This window comes from Aulonocara stuartgranti (genome assembly GCF_965226115.1).
Source record: "Aulonocara stuartgranti genome assembly, chromosome: 13".
In the NCBI taxonomy this organism is placed as follows: Eukaryota; Metazoa; Chordata; class Actinopteri; order Cichliformes; family Cichlidae; genus Aulonocara; species Aulonocara stuartgranti.
Genome location: NC_138949.1, coordinates 34,970,789 through 34,991,655, shown reverse-complemented (window position 1 = coordinate 34,991,655; position 20,867 = coordinate 34,970,789). Strand labels below are relative to the sequence as shown.

General features: G+C 42.9%; 1 protein-coding gene across 2 annotated transcripts in view; it reads left to right on the top strand.

Moving 5' to 3' along the window:
- Positions 1 to 1,543, top strand: part of fbxw4 (F-box and WD repeat domain containing 4) — a 44,265-nt gene extending 42,722 nt beyond the window's left edge. For both annotated transcript variants that reach the window (XM_082557148.1, XM_082557147.1), the window contains exons 8-9: positions 705 to 846; positions 1,313 to 1,543. In XM_082557148.1, coding sequence (XP_082413274.1) covers positions 705 to 846; positions 1,313 to 1,447 — 277 coding nt within the window. In that variant the 3' untranslated portion in view covers positions 1,448 to 1,543. The remainder of the gene's footprint in view (positions 1 to 704; positions 847 to 1,312) is intronic.
- Positions 1,544 to 20,867: the final 19,324 nt, after the last annotated feature.

Here is a 20,867-nt window from a genome sequence, read left to right as displayed (position 1 = left end):
TTTGTAACCTTCACTAAAGCTGTTTCTGTGCTGTGCTGAGCTCTGAAACCTGACTGAAACTCTTCAAATAAACCTCTGCAGATGATCTGTTAGCTGTTTGACAACTACTCTTCCACAAGGACTGTGATGTGCCATAAATTTTAGACGCCCACCATGTTCGACTGTGTTGTTTAACTTCATCCTAAGTTGTCAGATGTTGGCAAAGATGAAGAAGGGAAGACTATGACTCGAACCGTGTCACGCTTGCTCACTGCGACGTTATTGTAGTTAAATGATTGTTTTTGGATAACGAACAAGTTGGGACAAAGCCCAAACAACAGTTTTGACGTGAGGTTGTTAAGATATGGTCCTAAGTGTTAGTCTGCTGCATAATCACTGAATTTTATTGGCTGGCTCATCATAGGGTGCTTTGAAGTTGGCTTAGTACAAGAAATCCAACAGTATATCATTTTTGAAAAATGGTACATATGATTTAAACGCTGTGGGCACTAACACCTCAGTAAGCTTGTCGAAAGGTTTGACATGTTTTTGCCATATTTTGGGACAAGCAGAGAATCTGACATGAAGAGTAAACTACAATTATGCTTTTATAAATCCAGCTTACAAACATATATTTACAACTCATACAAATTATTATATTTACAAATTTAATAATAATAATCTTTCTTTCATATCAGCATGCATTAAGTCATCCTTTCTTACAGGAAGTGTGCAATGGAGTGGGAGGAGCCTCATGATAGCGCGCTGTACTGCATCCAGACAGATGGAAACCACATGATAGCCAGCGGTTCCTCATATTACGGTGTTGTACGTCTTTGGGACAAACGGCAGACTGAATGTCTGCAGGTAAGGACAGAAACAGGACTGAACTGAAATATACCAAACACAGCGTCTGACACGCCTAAAAGAACACAAAACTATTCATCCCAAAAGTTGGGCAATTATGTGTTACAGCAACCAACAAAGTTTAAAGAAAAGTGAGTTTTTTGTTCAATAAATCTAAATATTATACAATAAAAAGGTTCAAATTCATGTAGGTGTAGCGCTATGTGATGCCAGTGGCACAGAAAGTTTTCAGCTGCGTGTCCAGTATGTGCTGGAGGAGGTGGTGGTGAGGATCCATTAATTCTACACAGTCATGTGGAGGACCTCTTTGTCAGATGATTGAGGAATTATCTAACAAATGCATCTCAATCCTCAGGCCACAGAAAAACCTCCACACAGCAACATGTCCAGGATCTGATGTGATGGATTATAAATGTCGTGGCACTCGATGCTGTTCCTTACATCTGGAGTTTTGTCTTTTCTGCAGTTTTTCCAGTTGAGCTCGGACCCTGTGAGCAGCCCGGTGTACTGCCTGAGGTTCAACAGCTCCCACCTGTATGCAGCCTTGGCCACTGCTGTGCATTCGCTGGACTTCAGACAGAATGGCACCCAGATTAGATGATACACACAGACGCTGCTTGTAGTTTCATCATTTCCATAAATATAATATCTATTTTCTGACTATTACAAATGTGTAATAAAATAAGATCAAATGAAAGAGCACATGACTCTATTCTTTTAACACTGGTGTCAAATCGGTCAGTTAGGCAAAGTGCTGTGCTGCGAGTGAGTGGTGTAGAGGGTGGTTAGGATTACTCACCATGAAGAACAAGTGACTTCAGTGTTCACTGACTTCCTCCAAGTTTCTGGTTTGCAGCCAATCACAGAGCCAGTGTTCCTAATCATGTATTCAGCCTGTTGGTGTCACCACGTAACAAAGGATGTAATCAGGAGGTAGAGCAGGTCACCTAGTTTCATGTTTTATTGTCATGTACAGATAAACCGTGCATCCACATTCATCCATAATTAAATTCTTTGGCCCGTGCTCCTCAGCTTTACATGAGCATGTAGAGAGTGTGCAGTTATATTAAGAGGAAAATAACAGAATTTAGCTGTAGAATAATAATAATAATAATAATAATAATAATGAAAAGGAGAGAAATAAAGTATTAAACATTAGAGAATTGAAGACGAGTTGGTATTTACAAGTTTGTGCAACGAGCATTTAAGTGGCATTTGTTGAAGTGACAGTGTACAGTGTGTAGCGGTGTGTATGGGATGTCAGCAGTTCAAAGGTCTGATGGCTTGTGGGTAAAAACTGTCCCTGTGTCTGGTAGTGCAGGTCTGGATGCTCCTGAACCGCCTGCTGGACGGCAGGAGTGAGAAAAGTCTGTGGCTGGGATCAGAGAGGATCCGCTGCGTCTTCCTCATGCGGCGCTGTCTGCAGAGATCCTGCATGGCTGCCAGTTCAGTCCTGGTGATGCGCTGATCTCAACTCCCTCTGCAGAGCTTTGCAGTCCAGAGCGTTACAGCTGCCGTACCAGGTGGTGATGCAGCCAGTCAGAATACTTTCAATGGTGCATTGATAGAAGTTTGTAAGTATTCTGGGGTTCATGCTGAATCTTCTCAGGCGCCGCAGGAAGAAGAATCTGAAGCGCCTGACTCTCTCCACCTCTGCTCCTTCGAAGTGGATGGGGGTGTGGCCTCCTCCTGTAATCCACACAGAGCTCCTTGGTTTTGCTGACGTTGAGCAGCAGGTTGTTGTCGCGGCACCGTGATGTCAGGGCTTTCACCTCTGCCCTGTATGCCGTCTCATCTCCATCAGAAATGCAGCCGATGATGGCGGTGTCATCTGCAAATTTGATGATGGTGTTAGAGCTGTGTGTTGCTGTACAGTCGTGGGTGAATAGGGTGTACAGCAGGGGGCTGAGCACACATCCCTGGGGGGCACCTGTGCTGAGTGGAAGTGTGGATGAGGTGATGTCTGTCAGGACGTTCAGGATCCAGCTGCACAGGGAGGAGCCAATGTTCAGGTCACGGAGTTTCATGGCGAGTCTGGATGGTATGATGGTGTTGAAGGCGGAGCTAGTCTATGAACAGCATCGGCACATATGTGTTTTTCAGGTCCATAGATTAGATTCTACATTAGATTTATAACTATTTCAAAATTTAAGAAAGTTGGTTATTGTTATCTTTAGCCCTCATTTTCACTATAATACATATCAGTGCTCAGATTACGATTCAATTCAGTTTTATTTATATTGTCCCAAATCACAACAACAGTCGCCTCAAGGCGCTTTATATTGTACTGTACAATAATACAAAGAAACCAGAGAAAATCCCAACAATCATATGACCCAGTGCTTTGGGGACAGTGGGAAGGAAAATCTTCATTTTAACAGGAAGAAACCTCCAACAGGACCAGGCTCAGGGAGGGGCGGGGCCATCAGCCGCAACCAGTTTGGGGTAATAGAAGGAAGACAGGATAAAGACATGCTGTGGAAGAGAGCCAGAGATTAATAATTAACCATTAAATGCAGAGTGCTATATAAATACATAGTGAGGGAAAAAAGTGACTTAAGAAGAAACCCCCAGTGCATCATGGGAATCCCCGGCAGCCTACGTCTATTGCAGCATAACTAAGGGAGGATTCAGGGTCACCTGGTCCAGCCCTAACTATATGCTTTAGCAAAAAGGAAAGTTTGAAGCCTAATCTTGAAAGTAGAGATAGTGTCTGTCTCCTGAATCCAAACTGGAAGCTGGTTCCACAGAAGAGGGGCCTGAAAACTGAAGGCTCTGCCTCCCATTCTACTTTTAAATACTCTAGGAACAACAAGTAGGCCTGCAGAGCGAGAGCGAAGTGCTCTAATAGGGTGATATGGTACTACAAGGTCATTAAGATAAGATGGGGCCTGATTATTTAAGACCTTGTATGTGAGCAGCAGGATTTTGAATTCTGGATTTAACAGGAAGCCAAAACAGGAGAAATCTGCTCTCTTTCTAGTCCCTGTCAGGACTCTTGCTGCAGCATTTTGGATGAGCTGAAGGCTTTTCAGTGAGTTTTTAGGACTTCCTGATAATAATGAATTACAGTCGTCCAGCCTGGAAGTAATAAATGCATGAACTAGTTTTTCAGCGTCACTCTGAGACAGGATATTTCTAACTTTAGAGATGTTGCACAAATGGAAGAAAGCAGTCTTACATATTTGTTTAATATGTGCGTTGAAGGACATGTCCTGGTCAAACATGACTCCAAGGTTCCTCACAGCGTTACTGGATGGCATTACCTTGGCCTCCAGTAACACTGTGAGGAACCTTGAAGTAAGCTTTTGAACCCTGTGGAACTCCATAATTAACCTCAGTGTGTGAAGAGGACTCTCCATTTACATGCACAAATTGGAGTCTATTAGATAGATATGATACAAACCACTGCAGCACAGTACCTGTAATACCTACAGCATGTTCTAATCGAGTCAGGTACTTCTGATTAGAGACCTTAGTTTTCACAGGAGCTACAGTATCCAGTCGTACGTAGTGAGGAGGTGAAATTATTAACAAGATGATCGACCTCTGTTGGAGCAGCGTTCAGATAGCTGCTCTGCTCTGTGTTGGTACAGGGCATTGGAGATGATAACAGTGGGTGGATTATATTCTTAAACTTAGTTACAGCGCTTTCAGAAAGACATCTACTGTGATAAAGTCTACTCTTCACTGCTGTGTAATCAATTATTGTAAATGTAAATGTTATCAGGAAATGATCAGACAGGAGAGGGTTTTCAGGAAACACTGTTAACTGTTCAGTTTCTATGCCATATGTTAAAACAAGATCTAGAGTGTGATTAAAGTGGTGGGTGGGTTCTTTTACATCTTGAGAGAAACCAATTGAGTCTAATAACAGATTAAATGCCATGTTGAGGCTGTCATTTTTAGCATCCATCCATCTAGAGCTGATCACGAAAATAGATAAAGAGTCTGAAAAATCAGAAACTCGGGGTGAGGCCTGGGTGAATGATAGACGACAACAAATAAAACTTATTTTTAAGTTTTCAAGTTATGTGGATGCTAATGACCAAAAACATGTGAAGATAATATAAAATAGTAAAAGCAAACCAAACCAAACTACCTTGTTGGACATAGAAAGCATGCCTGAGCCTGCCAGTAAATTCCTTATCCATTAGCTTGAGACATGTGCAGACAAATGCTCAACACATACAATCATGTGCAAACACTGTCTCTGGAGACTAAGTCCAAAGAAGGAAACACAGCTCGTCCTTTGCTCCCAACAACATGAAATAGCAGCTTGGATCCAGACGCTGAAGGGATTAAAGTCTGTGGCATCACTGGAGGAATGCAGTGTTTTATCTCCTAAGTCCACTTTGTACAATATGAGGATCCATTTGATAAACAGAGATCAATTTTTTAACCACACATCTGGAAATGTCAAAACCTCCCATACAGTCCAGCAGGTGTTTCAACAGGAGAAGAGTAAAGTTTGAGCGTCATGTGCCAGTGGAGTCTTAACTTTATATGTGTGCATTTAAAGAGGTGTTTGGAAAGTGAGGTCTTACAAGGACTACTTGAGACTGCAGGTCATATTTGGATAAAACAATATATCATAATAATAACAATAATAATAATAATAATAAATTATGATACCCCCCCCCCCCCCCCCCCCCCCCCACACACACACACACACACACAAATTGCCACCTTATCATTGTGGAGGGGTTTGTGTGTCCCAGTGATTCCAGGGGCTATTTTGTCATAGTCGAAAGGCCATTCAGCCAACCCCTACGAACCTAGGAACTAACCCAAAGGAAAAAGTCTACTCTGCCCAGAATAGAGCCCCACCCTGGAGCCAGACCAAGGGAGGGAGCTCGAGGAGCCTTAGCCTGGAGCAGCCAGGAGAGGCCTGCCATAGAAGTCGGGTGTAATGTGTGTCAGGTGATGGTCAGGGGCGGCAGTCCTGGCGGTCTTATTAGTCGGATTCAGCTCAACTCAAAAGCTCCAGTCCAGAAGATCTTCAGCTCCCAACTCCTGCAGGGTTTTGACACCATTCTGAAGGAGGCTGGGTATATTGAATCCTAATGGGCCATGCTCTGCACTTTCATTGCTGAGGCTGCTGCAAGTAGCTGCAGCTGCCCCGATCTACACATACGGTATATATCGTGGGTTGGGTGCTGTTGCTCTCAACTGAGGATATAGTCTGGCAGTGGAAGGAATACTCCTTAATCCCACTGACACATGTTCTGTAGAGGAAGCAGAGTCTGGAAACAATGGGGTGAACTCAGGTCACTCAGGTATTTAAACAACTCCTTGGTGGCCAGGCCCCTCAGGTGGACTAGGCTTGACTTGTGTTCTTAAAGGCTCTGGATTTTGTAGGAGTGGCTTGGTTGGCATGCCTCTGTAACACTGTGCTGCAGAATCACACCCCAGCTCCCCAGCAGTGCTTGTGTAGTGGGTTAGATTTTGTAGGAGATGTTCTGTTCCTGCATGGTGTCTGTGAACACAGCATGAACATTCACCCCTCCCCTAGCTCTCTCATCAGAGGCTGGTTATAGGGAGCAGCTGTGGCCTACTCCCTGACTCTTGAAGGGTGGTAGGATCCCCACAGGAGGTCTGCAATTTGCTTTATAGTAGGGTGAACCCCAGATAACTGTTTTTCTCTCTTTTGTTGCAGGCCTACCCTGCGGCTGTCTTCTTGTCTTGTTGACTTGTGTTGTTTGGTTATTCTTTGTGTTTTGTGGTGTTTTGTGTTAACTTTATATTATATTTTAATCATGCTGTGTACCATTTGTGTGCGCGTCTCTGCTACACCTCACTTTGTTGGTGTCCAGCTTGGGTGTGCCTGATGGTGCTTTTAACTGGAGTTCTATTTTGGTGTTGGGATTTGGTGGGATTCTTTCTTATGCATGTGAGTGTAAAGACTGGGAAACAAGTATAAAGCTCCCTTTAAGCTGCAGTGAGAGTGGCTGTGAGGACTGCAGTGAGACATCACAGGTGAGTGGTGGTGGCACCCCTGGGCACTCCTCCCTGCAGGTTGCCTTCACAGGTGGCCGGTCTTTAGCTACATTAAAGGTTTGGTGTTACAAGTCCTGCCACTTAATTTGCCAGTTTTGTTTCTGCAGCTCTGTAGGATTTGCAGTTGTTTAATAAACTTTTTTTATTAACTTGATTGGCCATACCTCTGCTTTGTTAATAATGAACCTTCATGCCTTTGTAGCTGTTAAAACCTTTGCACTGGTTAATGTAATATTTCATGGGGTTAGATCCACTTCTAGGTGGCGTGGTCAGTACAATTTAGTTACCTTTATTGGTTTTCCTCTTTCACACCGCCACATTTGCACCTGGTGCAAACCAAACAGTAAGGGTTAGGTATAAGTACCTTGTGAAGCAAGTATTAATTTATGGTGACAGGGTAATTTAAAAAATAAAATCACAGAATCCGACTAATTGATTGTTTGACTGTTTTCTAGGGCACCTGTCAGTCATGGGCCCTTAGATTTGTCATCACTTTTGTCCCTATTATGTGGCCTCTGCCTGAACCCACTGCACCACCCCTGCACCTGAGGGTACAGCCCACAACCGCCACATATCTCCACCAACCGACTTAGGCCGTGGAACATCTGGCCTGCCTTGAGTGGGAGAGGAAATCTGGCACGACCATATTCTGCTTATCTGGGGGCGCACATGCCCACCTCCCAAGTGGTACCCCAGATAGTGTACGGTCCTCCATCCGACTGCAAGGCAAGGCAGATTTATTTAAGTCAACTCAAAGGGCTTTAGATTAACATTAAAATCATTACATTAAAAACAAGGTACATTAACAGGGCTGGGCTGGTAATCTGGCATACTGGTATTTGCCCTGTAGGCCGATCCACTTGAGCCAATGAGTAAATAGAATTTAGTTAAATAGAATTTTTGATTGTTGTTATTTTTGGTCACTTATTTGGGCTACAGGTTAGCTTGAAGGGCCGCTGTGAACCGACCCTACAAGCACAGACAGCTGTCCATTGGTATTACTATCAATTCTGTTGACACAACTGGCCCCTCCCCTACCTCCGAACTTAAGGTCAGGGGTTCGACTCCCAATCAAGGCTTCTTTATCAGTAAGGGTCCCAAGGTTGCATCCCCCATTCTAACCAAACCTACCTCGGATATGAGCGAGAGAGACATCAGTGAAACCATACCGCCTCACCAGGATTAACAAGGTCCATGTCAGGACCTTGTCTCATACTAATGAGAAGTGGGCTACTGGAATAAGAAGGCATAAGTGGGCAAGGGATGAGAACAGGGGCGCTTTTAGAATGCTACTGCGCATGTAACCCCACAGGAAGTGGCTACATGAAGAGAATGTGGGATGTGATACCCAACATCGGACTGACAGTGAAAAAAGTAGTAGCTCCTTGACCTATACACCCCCAAAGAGAGCACTCAGTGGCTCTTAGTGCAACCAATGTCCCGACGGAAGACTAGGGGGGATCATGCATTTGCCGCACCTAAACTTTGGAATAGCCTGCCGATTGATGTCCGTGCATCGGAACCCATTCAATCCTTCAAATCACGTTTAAAAAGCCACCTGTTTAAGCTAGCCTTTTAACAAATTATATTTTAACTTGTGCCATGCCACTTATCTGAAACTTTCCAGTAATAATAACTGTATTTTCTTTTTTTTTTCTATTGTTGTAACCCTGCAAATTTGGTTCTTGTGTGAAGCACTTTGATGTACCTTGGTCTTTTAAATGTGCTATAGAAATAAAATTGAAACTGAAACTCAGTGTTCCAACATTTGGAAGAACAACTGCTATCACAACTGGAGATTGATGAGGTACAGTACAAATGCTACAACAAGGGGGAGCCAGGACGTTAGGTCAGGGGGAAGACATCATCACAGGGAACTCAAGATTGGGTACCAAGCCCCAAGTACAATTGAAGGAGCATTGAGTGAAATGACTTGAAAGATGTAATCATGGCAAAGTTGGAAACCTGGACCCTCAGTGGCCAATTAACATGAGTATGTGAAGTACTCTCTGAAGGGTTCCTGGGAGATGTGAATGCAGCATTACAGACAATTCCTTCTGCGACCATCGCAGAGGCTAATCAGTTGAGCTACACTACACCAGCAGTGATCAGGAGATGCTTGGCTACAAGATGAACAGCCACAAGGAGCAGTACTCTCCATGGAAAAAGAGACTAGAGGCCAAGATCAAGCCAATAGCAAAAGTCACCATCAAGTGCGGTATCTACCAAGGAAATGCCTGGTCCTCCTACTGTTCTGCACAGGCATGAATCCCCTCAGTGAGATCATTGACAAGACTGGCTACGGTTACCGACTACACAGTGGATCATCAGCTACTTCCACTATATGGGTGACATCAAGCTGTATGCCAGGAGTGAACAAGGAATCGATTCACTGATCCACACCAATAGAATCTACAGCAACAACAGAATCTCATTCAGACTGGGGAAGTATAGTCGGATGGTAACAAAGAGAGGGAAGGTAATCAGAACTGAGTGTATTGTACTACCAGAAGGCAACATTACAGTCATCAAAGACATCTAGTATCTGGGAATCCTACAGGCAAATGGGACCATGAGCTACAGCCACCTGCAGAGAGTAAGGCAAGTCCTGATGAGTTAGCTGAATAGGAAGAACAAGATTTTGGCAATCGACCTCTATACCCTGCGTGATCAAGGCATAGGTGTTGATTTACCCCTTTACCTGATCAGTGATCAGTTACGCTGCTGGGATAATCAGCTGGCCAAAGGAGGAGATAGCAGCCACTGATATCAAGACAAAGAAGGATGGAGGACTTCAAGCCAAATACAGCATCCTGAGATTGTACGCTAAGCAAATGGAAGGAGGCCGAGGACTAGTAAGTGTCAGAGTGTCAGTTGTACAGTCTGCTGTGCAGGACTATACAACAAACAGAAGGATGGATACAACTGACTGACTTAGTGAGTACCTCATGCAGAAGAAACCTGAGAAGAAAGAGGAGCAAAGAGAAGAATCTATCATGCAAGGACAAGCTCTGAGCACCAGATCCATAGCAGAATTATACTGCCGTATTTTTTTGGTCAATGACGTTTCAGTTTTCGTACATAAGGCGCATCGGATAATAAAGCACAATAAGCAAAACAAAACAGTCAGATATGTTGTTGCAGTATATTAATGTGTATTGTGTATTGTATTGTGGATGGATTAGCATCCTGCCTCCAGCTTCACTGTGTTTATGTTATGCTAACATAGCTGTATTGCTAGCGATCACGTAGCACATCATTATATACCAGCTAGCCCAACTTCAGTAACCCTACAAACTTTACTGCTGTTTAGTTTTCTGTCTTTATTTATGTTGGAAGTGATAGCAGAGCTGTACGTTTGAATTTGTTTCAGAAATCTCTGTCAGAACATGCTATGCCATGTTTAGGTGGAAGCTAGCAAGCTAACTTCCTGCTAACTTCCAACTCCGTTAAATTTAATAAATCCTGTTTTCATGGATGCCTGGATGTTAAACTTAATTGTTACACCTGGTAAAGCAGCAACGCTGATCATTTTATTACAGGTGAAAGAATTTAGACAGTTTTTAACTCTCAGGGATAATGCTCTGACAATCCATCAAGCGGTGCAGCTTCGTAACTCACCAAAGTCATACTAAAACATTTTTGACAGATTTCTGAGCGCCGTGTACGACATAAAATTGGTTGAGGTCAGTAAGCACAACCAGAATTCATACATAAGGCGCACTGACGATTTTTGAGAAAATTAAAGGATTTTAAGTGTGCCTTATAGTGCGGAAAATACGGTATAAAATTTATTTTTATTACATTTGCTAACTTGCCAAAAAAGACACAGAGGCTGCCTCATAATTTTAAAAAAATCTCCATGTCCTTAAGGAGCCTAAGGTTGGCTGAGCCAAGGTGTTTTCTTCTATAGAAAAAAAGAATCAGCAGAGATGTGCAATTAGACATTTGTGATGACCCACTCCACGTGGTTTCCCTTCCAGCCTGTTTATATAAATATTTATATTAGAAATATATAATATAATTATATCATATAATATATAAAAGACCTCAGAGCTCGTCTGTCATGTGCCTCTCCTCCCTGAGATGCCCTTCTTGGATTTTGGCTTGGGTATGCAAACAACATTGCATTTCATTTCTGCACTCATCTACACTGCTGAGTGTACTGACCTGCACAGCCCATGGCCTGTTTGAATTCCTCTTTTGCTTTCTTTTTAATTAAAATAAACAGTTTCTTTTTTTAATTGGCATTTTGTGTGTACATCTCCCGAGCTGATTAAACAAGACAGAAATAGAGATGGACTGTTACAAAAAACAAAAAACGATGTTGTGCTTGTGTGTCAGCACACATATGGCAAGGTGTCTGCTGAGAGTCTGTGCCTTAATGGCATATATTAGAACATATGCTGTCCAATAAATAATGTACCAGGGCCGTAAGAGCCATGACCAGGGTGTGTGCAGACATTACATGCAGGAGACGTAACACCCAGGGACTTCTGACAGTTGAATTAATCATACAGGCCAGGAGGAGACTTTTGCTGTGATTTGGTGCTGTATAAATAAGACTGAATTGAACGGGGACAGTTACAACAGCAACATATCTTTTCTGGGTCACAAAAAATATCACTATTGTTATTACTAGGACTAGTATTCTGCCTAAAATAAAACTCACCCATAAATGGAGATTAAATGCAAGAAATAAATAACTGGAAAAGGTTCAATTTAATTTGATTTCATGACATGATAATTCTTGTCTTCCTCTTTCTTTTATAAATGCAGTAGATTTGAAATGTAGATCTAGATGGATAGATGTACAAGAGCAACATGTGGAACCCTGTGGCTACAACAAAAATGTAGATTCAAATAGAAGTACAGTGCCATTTTGAAGATGTTCAAAGCAACCCACTCCTTATACACAGGTCAATTAAAGGAATAGTTTTAAGTACAGCATCAAGTCAGTTAAACCTCTCGGATACTTGGAGGTTTGTTCATCAGTTTCAGCCGCTCTGATAATAATGGAATTACCAGCAGGTGCAATAGAGGGGCAACAACGAGGCAACACCAAAACTGGACTGGTTTTACAGGTGGAGGCCTTTTTCCTTTATATTATATTAAATTGTGTGTGATTTGTTTGTGTATGAATGCAGTTATGTTACGTGGACATGCCTCATGTGTCATGGTTGTGGGTCTTTCACCCAGCTTTTGAGTTTACTTTGTGATTTTTGATTCTTTGCTTTATTTATATGTCGTTGAGTTTATGCCGTGTTTGCTGGCCAGCTGCGTGTCTTGTCTCCTTTAGTTGTGTCCATGCTTCCCTCGTCTCCCCTGTCTGCCATGTGTGTTCTCTCCCAGCCCATCATGTCTCTCGCCCTCTCTGTCCCTCTGATCCCTGGGTTTTGCAGGTCTGTGTCTCAGTGTGTGTCGTGTTCCGTTTAGCTCCCCTCTTGCTCATTAGTTGATTTTGCTCACCTGTGCCTTGTTTTCCCCAGCTGTGTCCTGATGATCTTGTGTGTATTTCAGCCCTTTATTTTCCTCAGTTCTTTGTCGTGATCTCCCTCATTTCCCAGCTGTGTGCGCTGCCTGTTTGTTTAGTTCCACTTTTTCCTAGTTTGGTTTTTTGTAACACTTTAGTTTTTTTTTGACAGTCTGTGTTTTGGGTCCTCTATCCTGCCCACTTTACATCGCTTTATGACATCATGTGGCTACATCTGACTACAACACACTATCCCAAGCCTCCTGTAATTCATTTAGATGCTAACTATTTCCTCGACAGGCCAGGTGTACCGAGGCACGCAATCAGCTGGCAAAGTAGATGTTTGCAAAACGCCATCACTGCTATTTTAGGCAATAAAATCATTTATTTTTTTCCAAGCACAACCAAACAGTTACTACGTGAACATCACACCACAAACACAACTGTTTCTTATCGAAACACAATTGAAAACTGACCATGACGCCAGCCCAACAGTGCTTTAGTGTAAATGTGCCGCTGACCATGACACTATAAATTCTGCATAAATTACATGTTTTTGCCTTTTTCATCTCTTTGTATGCAATAACCTGGTGATATGCCAGTAGGATTGTTTTTCATGTGTTACTGTTTTGACTTCTATCGTTTGATGTTTGAAGGCACACAGTGGCGACAAACAACTCCCCTCAAATGTCTTAAACCAAAAGTAATATTTTTGGTAATGTTTTGAAAATGTAAGTAGTACAACTACAGATATGTGTTTAATAATTTAGGAAGTAAAAGTAAAAGGGTGTTAAACAAATACTCGAGTAATGTATAGATAGCTGAAAAGTCTACCTAAGTACAGTAACTGCCAACTCTGGCCATTACAATTTTCTAATTTAGTGAATATGAGATCTTAAAAGAGTTAACCTCCTACTGAAAACAGTGCAACAGTTTCAACTAAACATAACATGCTCAAGCACTAAATCTAGACCCCGACTCCTCTGGTGGAAATCAAAATCAGTGATGCAAGTTTGTCTTTTCTTTGTTCCTTAAGTGAGTTTTGTTATTGTTTGATTCACCTGGGAGACAGTTTAGTCAAAAATCATAACCAGGTCATTTAGTGAATGAAGCCACACTTTCTCATACAGATAATCCTACAAGGATTCATTTTTCTGTGGAAAGAACAACAAAAACAAATGCCTATAAACTGTTAACACATGACCTATTGAACCTGCCAGATGGTTTCATGTTGTAACCTTTTAAAAACTCACAGAGTCCTGCCAGAAAGAGGACTGAAAATGAGGAAGTCACATGACCATTGCTTCTATGTGTCCTAATATGAGCTGTGTCCCAAAACGTAGGCTTCATCCTTCAGAGGACCCGGCATTCGCGGTCTACGTGGGCTGGGTCCTTCGAAGACCGAGAAGGCCGGAAGTGCGAGGCTGTGAAATGGGACGGTCTAACCTTCAGATCTGCGTCACCGCTAGGGATGGGTACCGGTATCGGTTCTGTCATAAACGGTAGTAACCAGACCGAAAAGCAGCGCACATTTCGGTGCTTTATTTCGGTGCTTTTGTTTTTTCCTGAGCTGTGATACACTTTAGATTCTAGCCAATCATTTTACGTTTCCGAGGATAGTAGGCGGGTCCAGGTACGTACGTTCTTTTAGAGCAGAGCTAGAGGTCAAAGTCTGGCTGTACTTCACAGCAAAAGATGCAAACTCAGCAGCAACAAGTGCTTTAAGCTGATACTGTGATATTGTGCAAAGGAGGTAACACCTCGAATCCGATGAAACACCAGGCGACGCATAGCGTTTTTTAAAAGCACTACCATCTTTATAAGATGATTCTTCAAGTCCAGAACAGTGGGGACCACCGTGCTAATAGTCACCTGATGATCACCTTCTGTAAGGTCTGTTGCCTCAGAAAAAGGCTCAAGCAAATCACAAAGGTCTTTCAGCTGAGCCCACTCTCGGGTTGAAAACACTAAATTCTCTGTATCGCTGCACATTTCAGGGATGGCCCTGTGGTCTAGTGTGATCAGAGCCTTTAACTGTCTGTAGGTGCTATTCCAGCGGGTGTTGTTTGCTGCTGGGATGGACTTATTGGAGCCAAAGTGTGACTCACACAAGTCTTTGTGGTTACTACTGCTGTGCAGCAGGGTTGTAAACTAACTGGCTTTGGCAATGGCTCTAGCTATTGCCTTTACCTATATCATCCCATCATTGATTATGAGCTGCAGCGAGTGGGCGAAGCAAGAAAGACGTTCACCCGTTGACCATGGATCAGAATCTTCTGCTTTGTTTCATCATCGAGGTTATCACTGCTGTCACCTTCAGGGTGCTCTACTTCTGGCATCCTGACTTTAAAGGCCTGCTTCATATTGGATGCATTATCCGTCAGAATGTAGCTTATTTTATGGCCAATGCCATACTCCTCCACTATGTTGTCAAATGCTGAGGCGATTCGTTCTTCCCTGTGAAACGCCTACATCCGTCCATCCATCTTCATCCACTTTATCCGGGGCCGGGTCGCGGGGCCAGCAGCCCAAGCAGAGATGCCCAGGCCTCCCTCTCCCCAGCCACCTCCTCCAGCTTATCTGGGGGAACACCAAGGTGTTCCCAGGCCAGCCGAGAGACATAATCTCTCCAGCGTGTCCTGGGTCTGCCCCGGGGCCTCCTCCCGGTGGGACATGCCCGGAACACCTCACCCAGGAGGTGCCCAGGAGGCATCCTTGTCAGATGCCCGAACCACCTCAGCTGGCTCCTTTTGATGTGGAGGAGCAGCGGCTCTACTCTGAGCCCCTCCCGGATGGCCGAACTTCTCACCCTACAGTCTACAGTCAAGCAAAAATGATTGTAAACTGTAAGAGTCCTTCTTCTTGCAGGCAACATGAGCGGTAACTCCCAGAAAAGACCGAAGCCTCCAGTCACACCAGAGGTCTGTTGTTATTGCTACATTTAGCTGGATTTCCAGGGCTTTGATTATGTCACCCTTCACTTTGGTGACAAGGTGATGTATCAGCTTCTCTGTCAAGGTGGTCCTAGACACAGGAGTGTATTTGCTATCCAGGACATTCAGGAAGTGTCTAAAATGTGGATTCTCAACGATAGACAGGGGGAGAGAGCATCCAACTATAAGGTCCTGGAGGGGAAAATAAGTGGATGCTTGGAGCAAACAATGATAATTGAGGCTGTGTGGGATTGACCGCTATCATTGATGTTGCAGATCCTGCTTTGTACTCCAAGTACCTACAAGACAGGGAAATAGGAATCTGTAAGATATGTGTTTCTATTCAACCACAACAAACTACTGTATCTTACAAGCACAGTAATTTTAAACCTAGGGCAGGTCTTTGCATACAAAATAACCTAATCCAATCCAGTGTGACACATTTATAGATCATTAGGCATAGCAATAATGAAAATACTGGAGTGTTCATAGTTGCAAGACCTTAAATAACAAGAACAAAAAAACAGTTGAATGAAATCTACAAAAAAAAAAAATGTCTGTGCATTAACTTTGCATATTGCATTAAACCTCCTCATGCCAGTCAGCTATCAGACACAGCTGTATTGACAAGAAATGAACTACACCAATACAAAATAACTGTGTCTAATAATGACATGCTGCAGTGGCCCCTACACACTGGACTGGTTTAGTAGGACAACATAGTAGAAAACACCTAAACCGTGATAACCACATCAAACATGATCAATTTGTCGAATCAGTCAAAGATAGTCATAGTCAAAGATCCATAAGTTCAATTTTAGAACTTTAGGACTCAGTTTTGCCATCCATGGTATCTGGACCAGAGCCATAGACCGCTCTGATCTGGGCTTCACTGTCGAGAATGCTGCTGTTAGCCTAGCAATGTTATGGGGCACTCTTGAAACACCCGTCCTTCCTTACGAGTCAGCAACCACATAAATATGCCCATTAAAGTCGATAACAAACCACACCATACCAGCCCTTAAAGTGCTCACTGAAATGGTTTCAATATATTTCTGCTCAATGAATTCACCAAAATACCTAAAGTGAAAACTGTTTAAGTAGCTGATAGCCACTGCTAGCGCTAGCTACCTGTACTTAGCATGTAACGTTAGTTACAATCTTCACAAGTTAAATCTGCAGAGACGGTTGCAAAAAATCTGTCCCTAAACAATTGGTACCGCTTGAAGAACACATTATAAATAACAATATTGTGGTGATGTGTGGGTGTTCATGTGCCAATGGGGTTTTGCCAGTAGGGGGCGCTGTATTTGAGAGGGCTCATGAATGCCTCTATGAAAGAAGACTGATTTGTGAATGAGATAATAAAATGTTTGGAGCAGACGCTCGCGAAACACAAGTGGATGCTGTGTAATTATTCAAAGCTATACGAAGACAACACATGGTACCAGGAGTGGGGTGGGTGAGCGGAAGCGATAGTAGCTCAAAGTTCTGTTTGAGATGGAAAGTTTGAAGCCTCCGGAAGGACTGAAACTGGTGGGGAATGTGGACAGCAACTGGCGGTGTTTTAAGCAGCAGTTTGAGCTGTACATGGCTGCCATGGGACTGGACTCTAAACCCGATGCCAGGAAAATTGCATTGCTGCTCACGGTAGCTGGTCCTCAAGCCATTGAAGTCTTCAACACGTTTGAGTTTGAGGAAGTTGGTGACAGGAATAAGTATGACAGAGTGATTGAAAAGTTTGATGCACACTGTTCACCACAGAAGAACACAGTATATGAAAGGTATGTTTTCCGATCTCGGATGCAGCAACCAGAAGAGACTTTTGATTGCTTTGTGACTGATTTGAAGCTGAAGGCACAGTCATGTGATTTTGGAGAGCTGAAAGATTCTATGGTTCGTGATCAAATTGTGTATGGGATCCATGATAAACGGACTAGAGAACGGCTGCTCAGAGATTCCAAGTTAACTCTGGATGAAGCAGAAAGACTGTGTCATGCAAGTGAGTTAGCCCTGCAGCATGCAAAGACATTTAATGAGACGAGCGTCGCTGCAGTACCTGATAGTGCAAGAATAGCTGTGGTTAAAAAGAAAATGAGGAAGAATATGTCGCAGAAGCCCAGCAATGATGATACAGTGTACTCCTGTAAGCGATGTGGTAGCAGACATGAACCTAGACAGTGTCCAGCTTATGGCAAAAGATGTTTGAAATGCGATGGAAAAAATCATTTTGCCAAACAATGTCTGTCGAAACCCAAACCCAAATCAGTGCATGTAGTTGAAGAGACTGACTTAAGCGAGACTTTCTTTGTGGGCATAGTGTCACTTGAGGATGTAAAAAGTGAGCATAACGAAGCAGAGGACAGTGAGCGATGCTCAGATTATGAAGACACGTGGATTGTTTCACTCCCAATACAAGGAGCTTTGGTGGCACTAAGGATTGATACAGGTGCGCAGGCGAACCTAATCAGCATGGCAGAGATCCATGCTATGAAACCAAAGCCCAAAATAATAAAGAAAAGAGTACCTCTAAAAGACTACAATGGAAAGCATATTGAGAGCAGTGGTCAATGCAGGCTTAAAGTGACAATAAAACATAAAGATTATGATGTATTGTTTAATGTTGTTCCAGAAGGTCGTGAATCACTGCTGGGTGGCGTGACATTCAAAAGATTGAACCTAGTAGAAAGAGTGTACCACATCAGCTGTCCAGAAACAGAAAGTGGACAGCGAGGAGCAGTTGACTCCATTGTACAGCATTATGAGGATATCTTCAAAGGTTTGGGATGTCTACCATGCAATTACAGTATCCAGCTGAAAGAGGATGCAAAGCCAGTGATCCATGCACCACGTAGAGTCCCCGCTCCACTGAAGGACTGTTTAAAGAAAGAACTTAACAGGATGTTACAGTTGCAGGTCATTACAAAAGTGGAAGAACCGACTGCGTGGGTAAACTCAACGGTGTGTGTGGATAAAAGGAATAAAAACAATGATTTGAGAATATGCATGGACCCTGGCGATTTAAATCAAGCCATAAAACGTGAGCACTACCAGATACCAAAGCGTGAAGAGGTTGCAAGTGAAATGGCAGGCGCCAAATACTTTTCAAAGCTAGATGCAGCACAGGGTTTTTGGCAAATAAAGCTGGACGAGAAAAGTTCAAAATACTGTACTTTCAATACACCTTTTGGCAGCTATAGATTCCTCAGAATGCCATTTGGCATAATCTCAGCATCTGAGATTTTTCATCGTGCCATGGACAACATGTTAGAGGGTTTACAAGGTGTTCGCTGTTATGTTGATGATGTGGTTATATGGGGCTCCACCCTACAGGAACATAATGAAAGACTGGTGAAGGTGCTGCAGCGGATGAGGGAGAATGGATTAAAGCTAAATCGTGACAAGTGTCATTTTGGTGTGAAGGAAATAACATTTCTGGGAGACAAATTCTCTGCTGGAGGTATTGAGCCAGATGAAAGAAAAGTAAAAGCCATCGCAACAATGCCACGCCCGACAGATAAGAGAGGTGTGCTCAGAGTGATGGGAATGATAAACTTTGTAGGAAAATTCATACCTAACTTGTCAGTGAGAACATCAGCACTAAGGGAGTTACTTCGTGATTCCATAGAATTTAAATGGTCAGCGAGGCATGAACAAGAATGGAATGATTTAAAAACCACACTGACAACGCGCCCAGTGCTTGCATATTATGATCCAACTAAGAGTCTGAAAATCTCGACAGATGCCTCAAAGGATGGGCTTGGAGCTGTTTTACTTCAAGCTGAAGAGGGGAGTTGGAAACCAGTTGCTTATGCTTCTAGATCCATGACTAAGTCTGAAACCAGATATGCTCAGATTGAGAAAGAATGTCTTGGGCTGGCATATGGACTTGATATTTTTCACTGTTATGTTTATGGTCTTCCTACTTTTACAGTTGAGACAGATCATCGTCCTTTGGTGTCAATCATTAAGAAACATCTGAACGAGATGTCGCCGAGGATTCAACGTCTCATGATGAAACTGCAGAGGTACAGCTTTGACTTGATATACACACCAGGGAAGCATTTAGCTTTAGCGGATGCACTGTCGCGAGCATCAGAGGTGTGTCACGCAAGCTCCACTGAGAAAGAAGTAGACGATCATGTTAATATGATAGTGGAGTCTCTGCCAGTGTCTGACGCAAAGATAAAACAAATATGCGAGGAGACAGCTGCAGACAGGGAGCTGCAAACGGTGATGGAAAATATCCAAGGAGACTGGCCCAAAGGGTCTTGTTCAAAGTATTATCATGTTAGATCAGAGCTCAATGTGGTAGATGGACTGCTGTTGAGAGGCAATAGGATTGTGATACCACATAGTCTGAGACATCTGATACTTCAAAGAATACATGAGGGACATCTGGGAATAGAAAAGTGTAAAAGGAGGGCTAGAGACACTGTGTACTGGCCTGGCATTAATAAAGACATTGAGACCATGGTCGGAAAGTGTGAAACATGTAACAAGTTTCAGAGCAGACAGGCAAGAGAACCCATGATGATTCCTGAACTTCCTACAGCGCCTTGGAGGAAAGTCGGAACAGATTTATTTCATTTTAATGGGAAAGACTATCTGTTGGTGATAGATTATTACTCTAACTTTCCTGAGATTGCTCTGCTTACAAGTACAGCTGCTAATAATGTGATCACACATGTGAAGTCTATCTTTTCCAGGCATGGAATACCTGAAACTGTCATTAGTGACAATGGTCCTTGCTATAATTGCAAAGAATGGCAGAATTTCGCAAGAGAATACGGCTTTAAACATGTCACATCAAGTCCTCAACATCCACAGGCAAATGGCAAGGCTGAAAAAGGAGTGCATATCATCAAGCAGCTTCTGAAGAAGGCTACAGACAGTCGATCAGATCCTTATTTAGCTATGCTGAGCTACAGGACTGCTCCTCTTCACTGTGGTTTATCCCCTGCAGAATTGCTGATGAATCGTAAGCTACACACAACTTTGCCCTGCTATGCAGAAAGCAAGCAGAGTGAAGAAATTATAAAAAAGCAGGAGCATCTGAAATGGAAGCAAAAACTGCAATACGACAAGGGAACAAGAGCACTTGGATTGCTTGCAAAGGATGATGTAGTGAGAATCCAAGATCAGAATGCATGGAGCAGGAAAGCCATTGTTCTTCAGGAAGCAGGTCCGAGATCATATGACGTAAGAACTGAAGAAGGTCATGTGTTCAGAAGGAACCGTCGTAACTTGCTGAAGACTAAAGAGACATTTCAGGAGGAACAATATGGTGAGGAAGTTGAAAATGTTGATGTGTCACATGCAGAGACAGTGTCTGGTTTAAAACCACTGGATGGACATGAGCATGTGGAGAAAAGTGCAGTTGTTTCAGAACCTGTATTGAGGAGGTCAGAGCGTAAGGTCAAGAGACCAGTTAGGCTTAATCTGTAAAGCTATGACTGGATTTGTTTTTATCTTATATTCTGATGGTGTTGAGAGAAAAAAAAATTGTTGTAATACAAATATGTGTATATGTTGATTCGTGGGACCTATGTTGTCAGAGAAAGGGGATGTGGTGATGTGTGGGTGTTCATGTGCCAATGGGGTTTTGCCAGTAG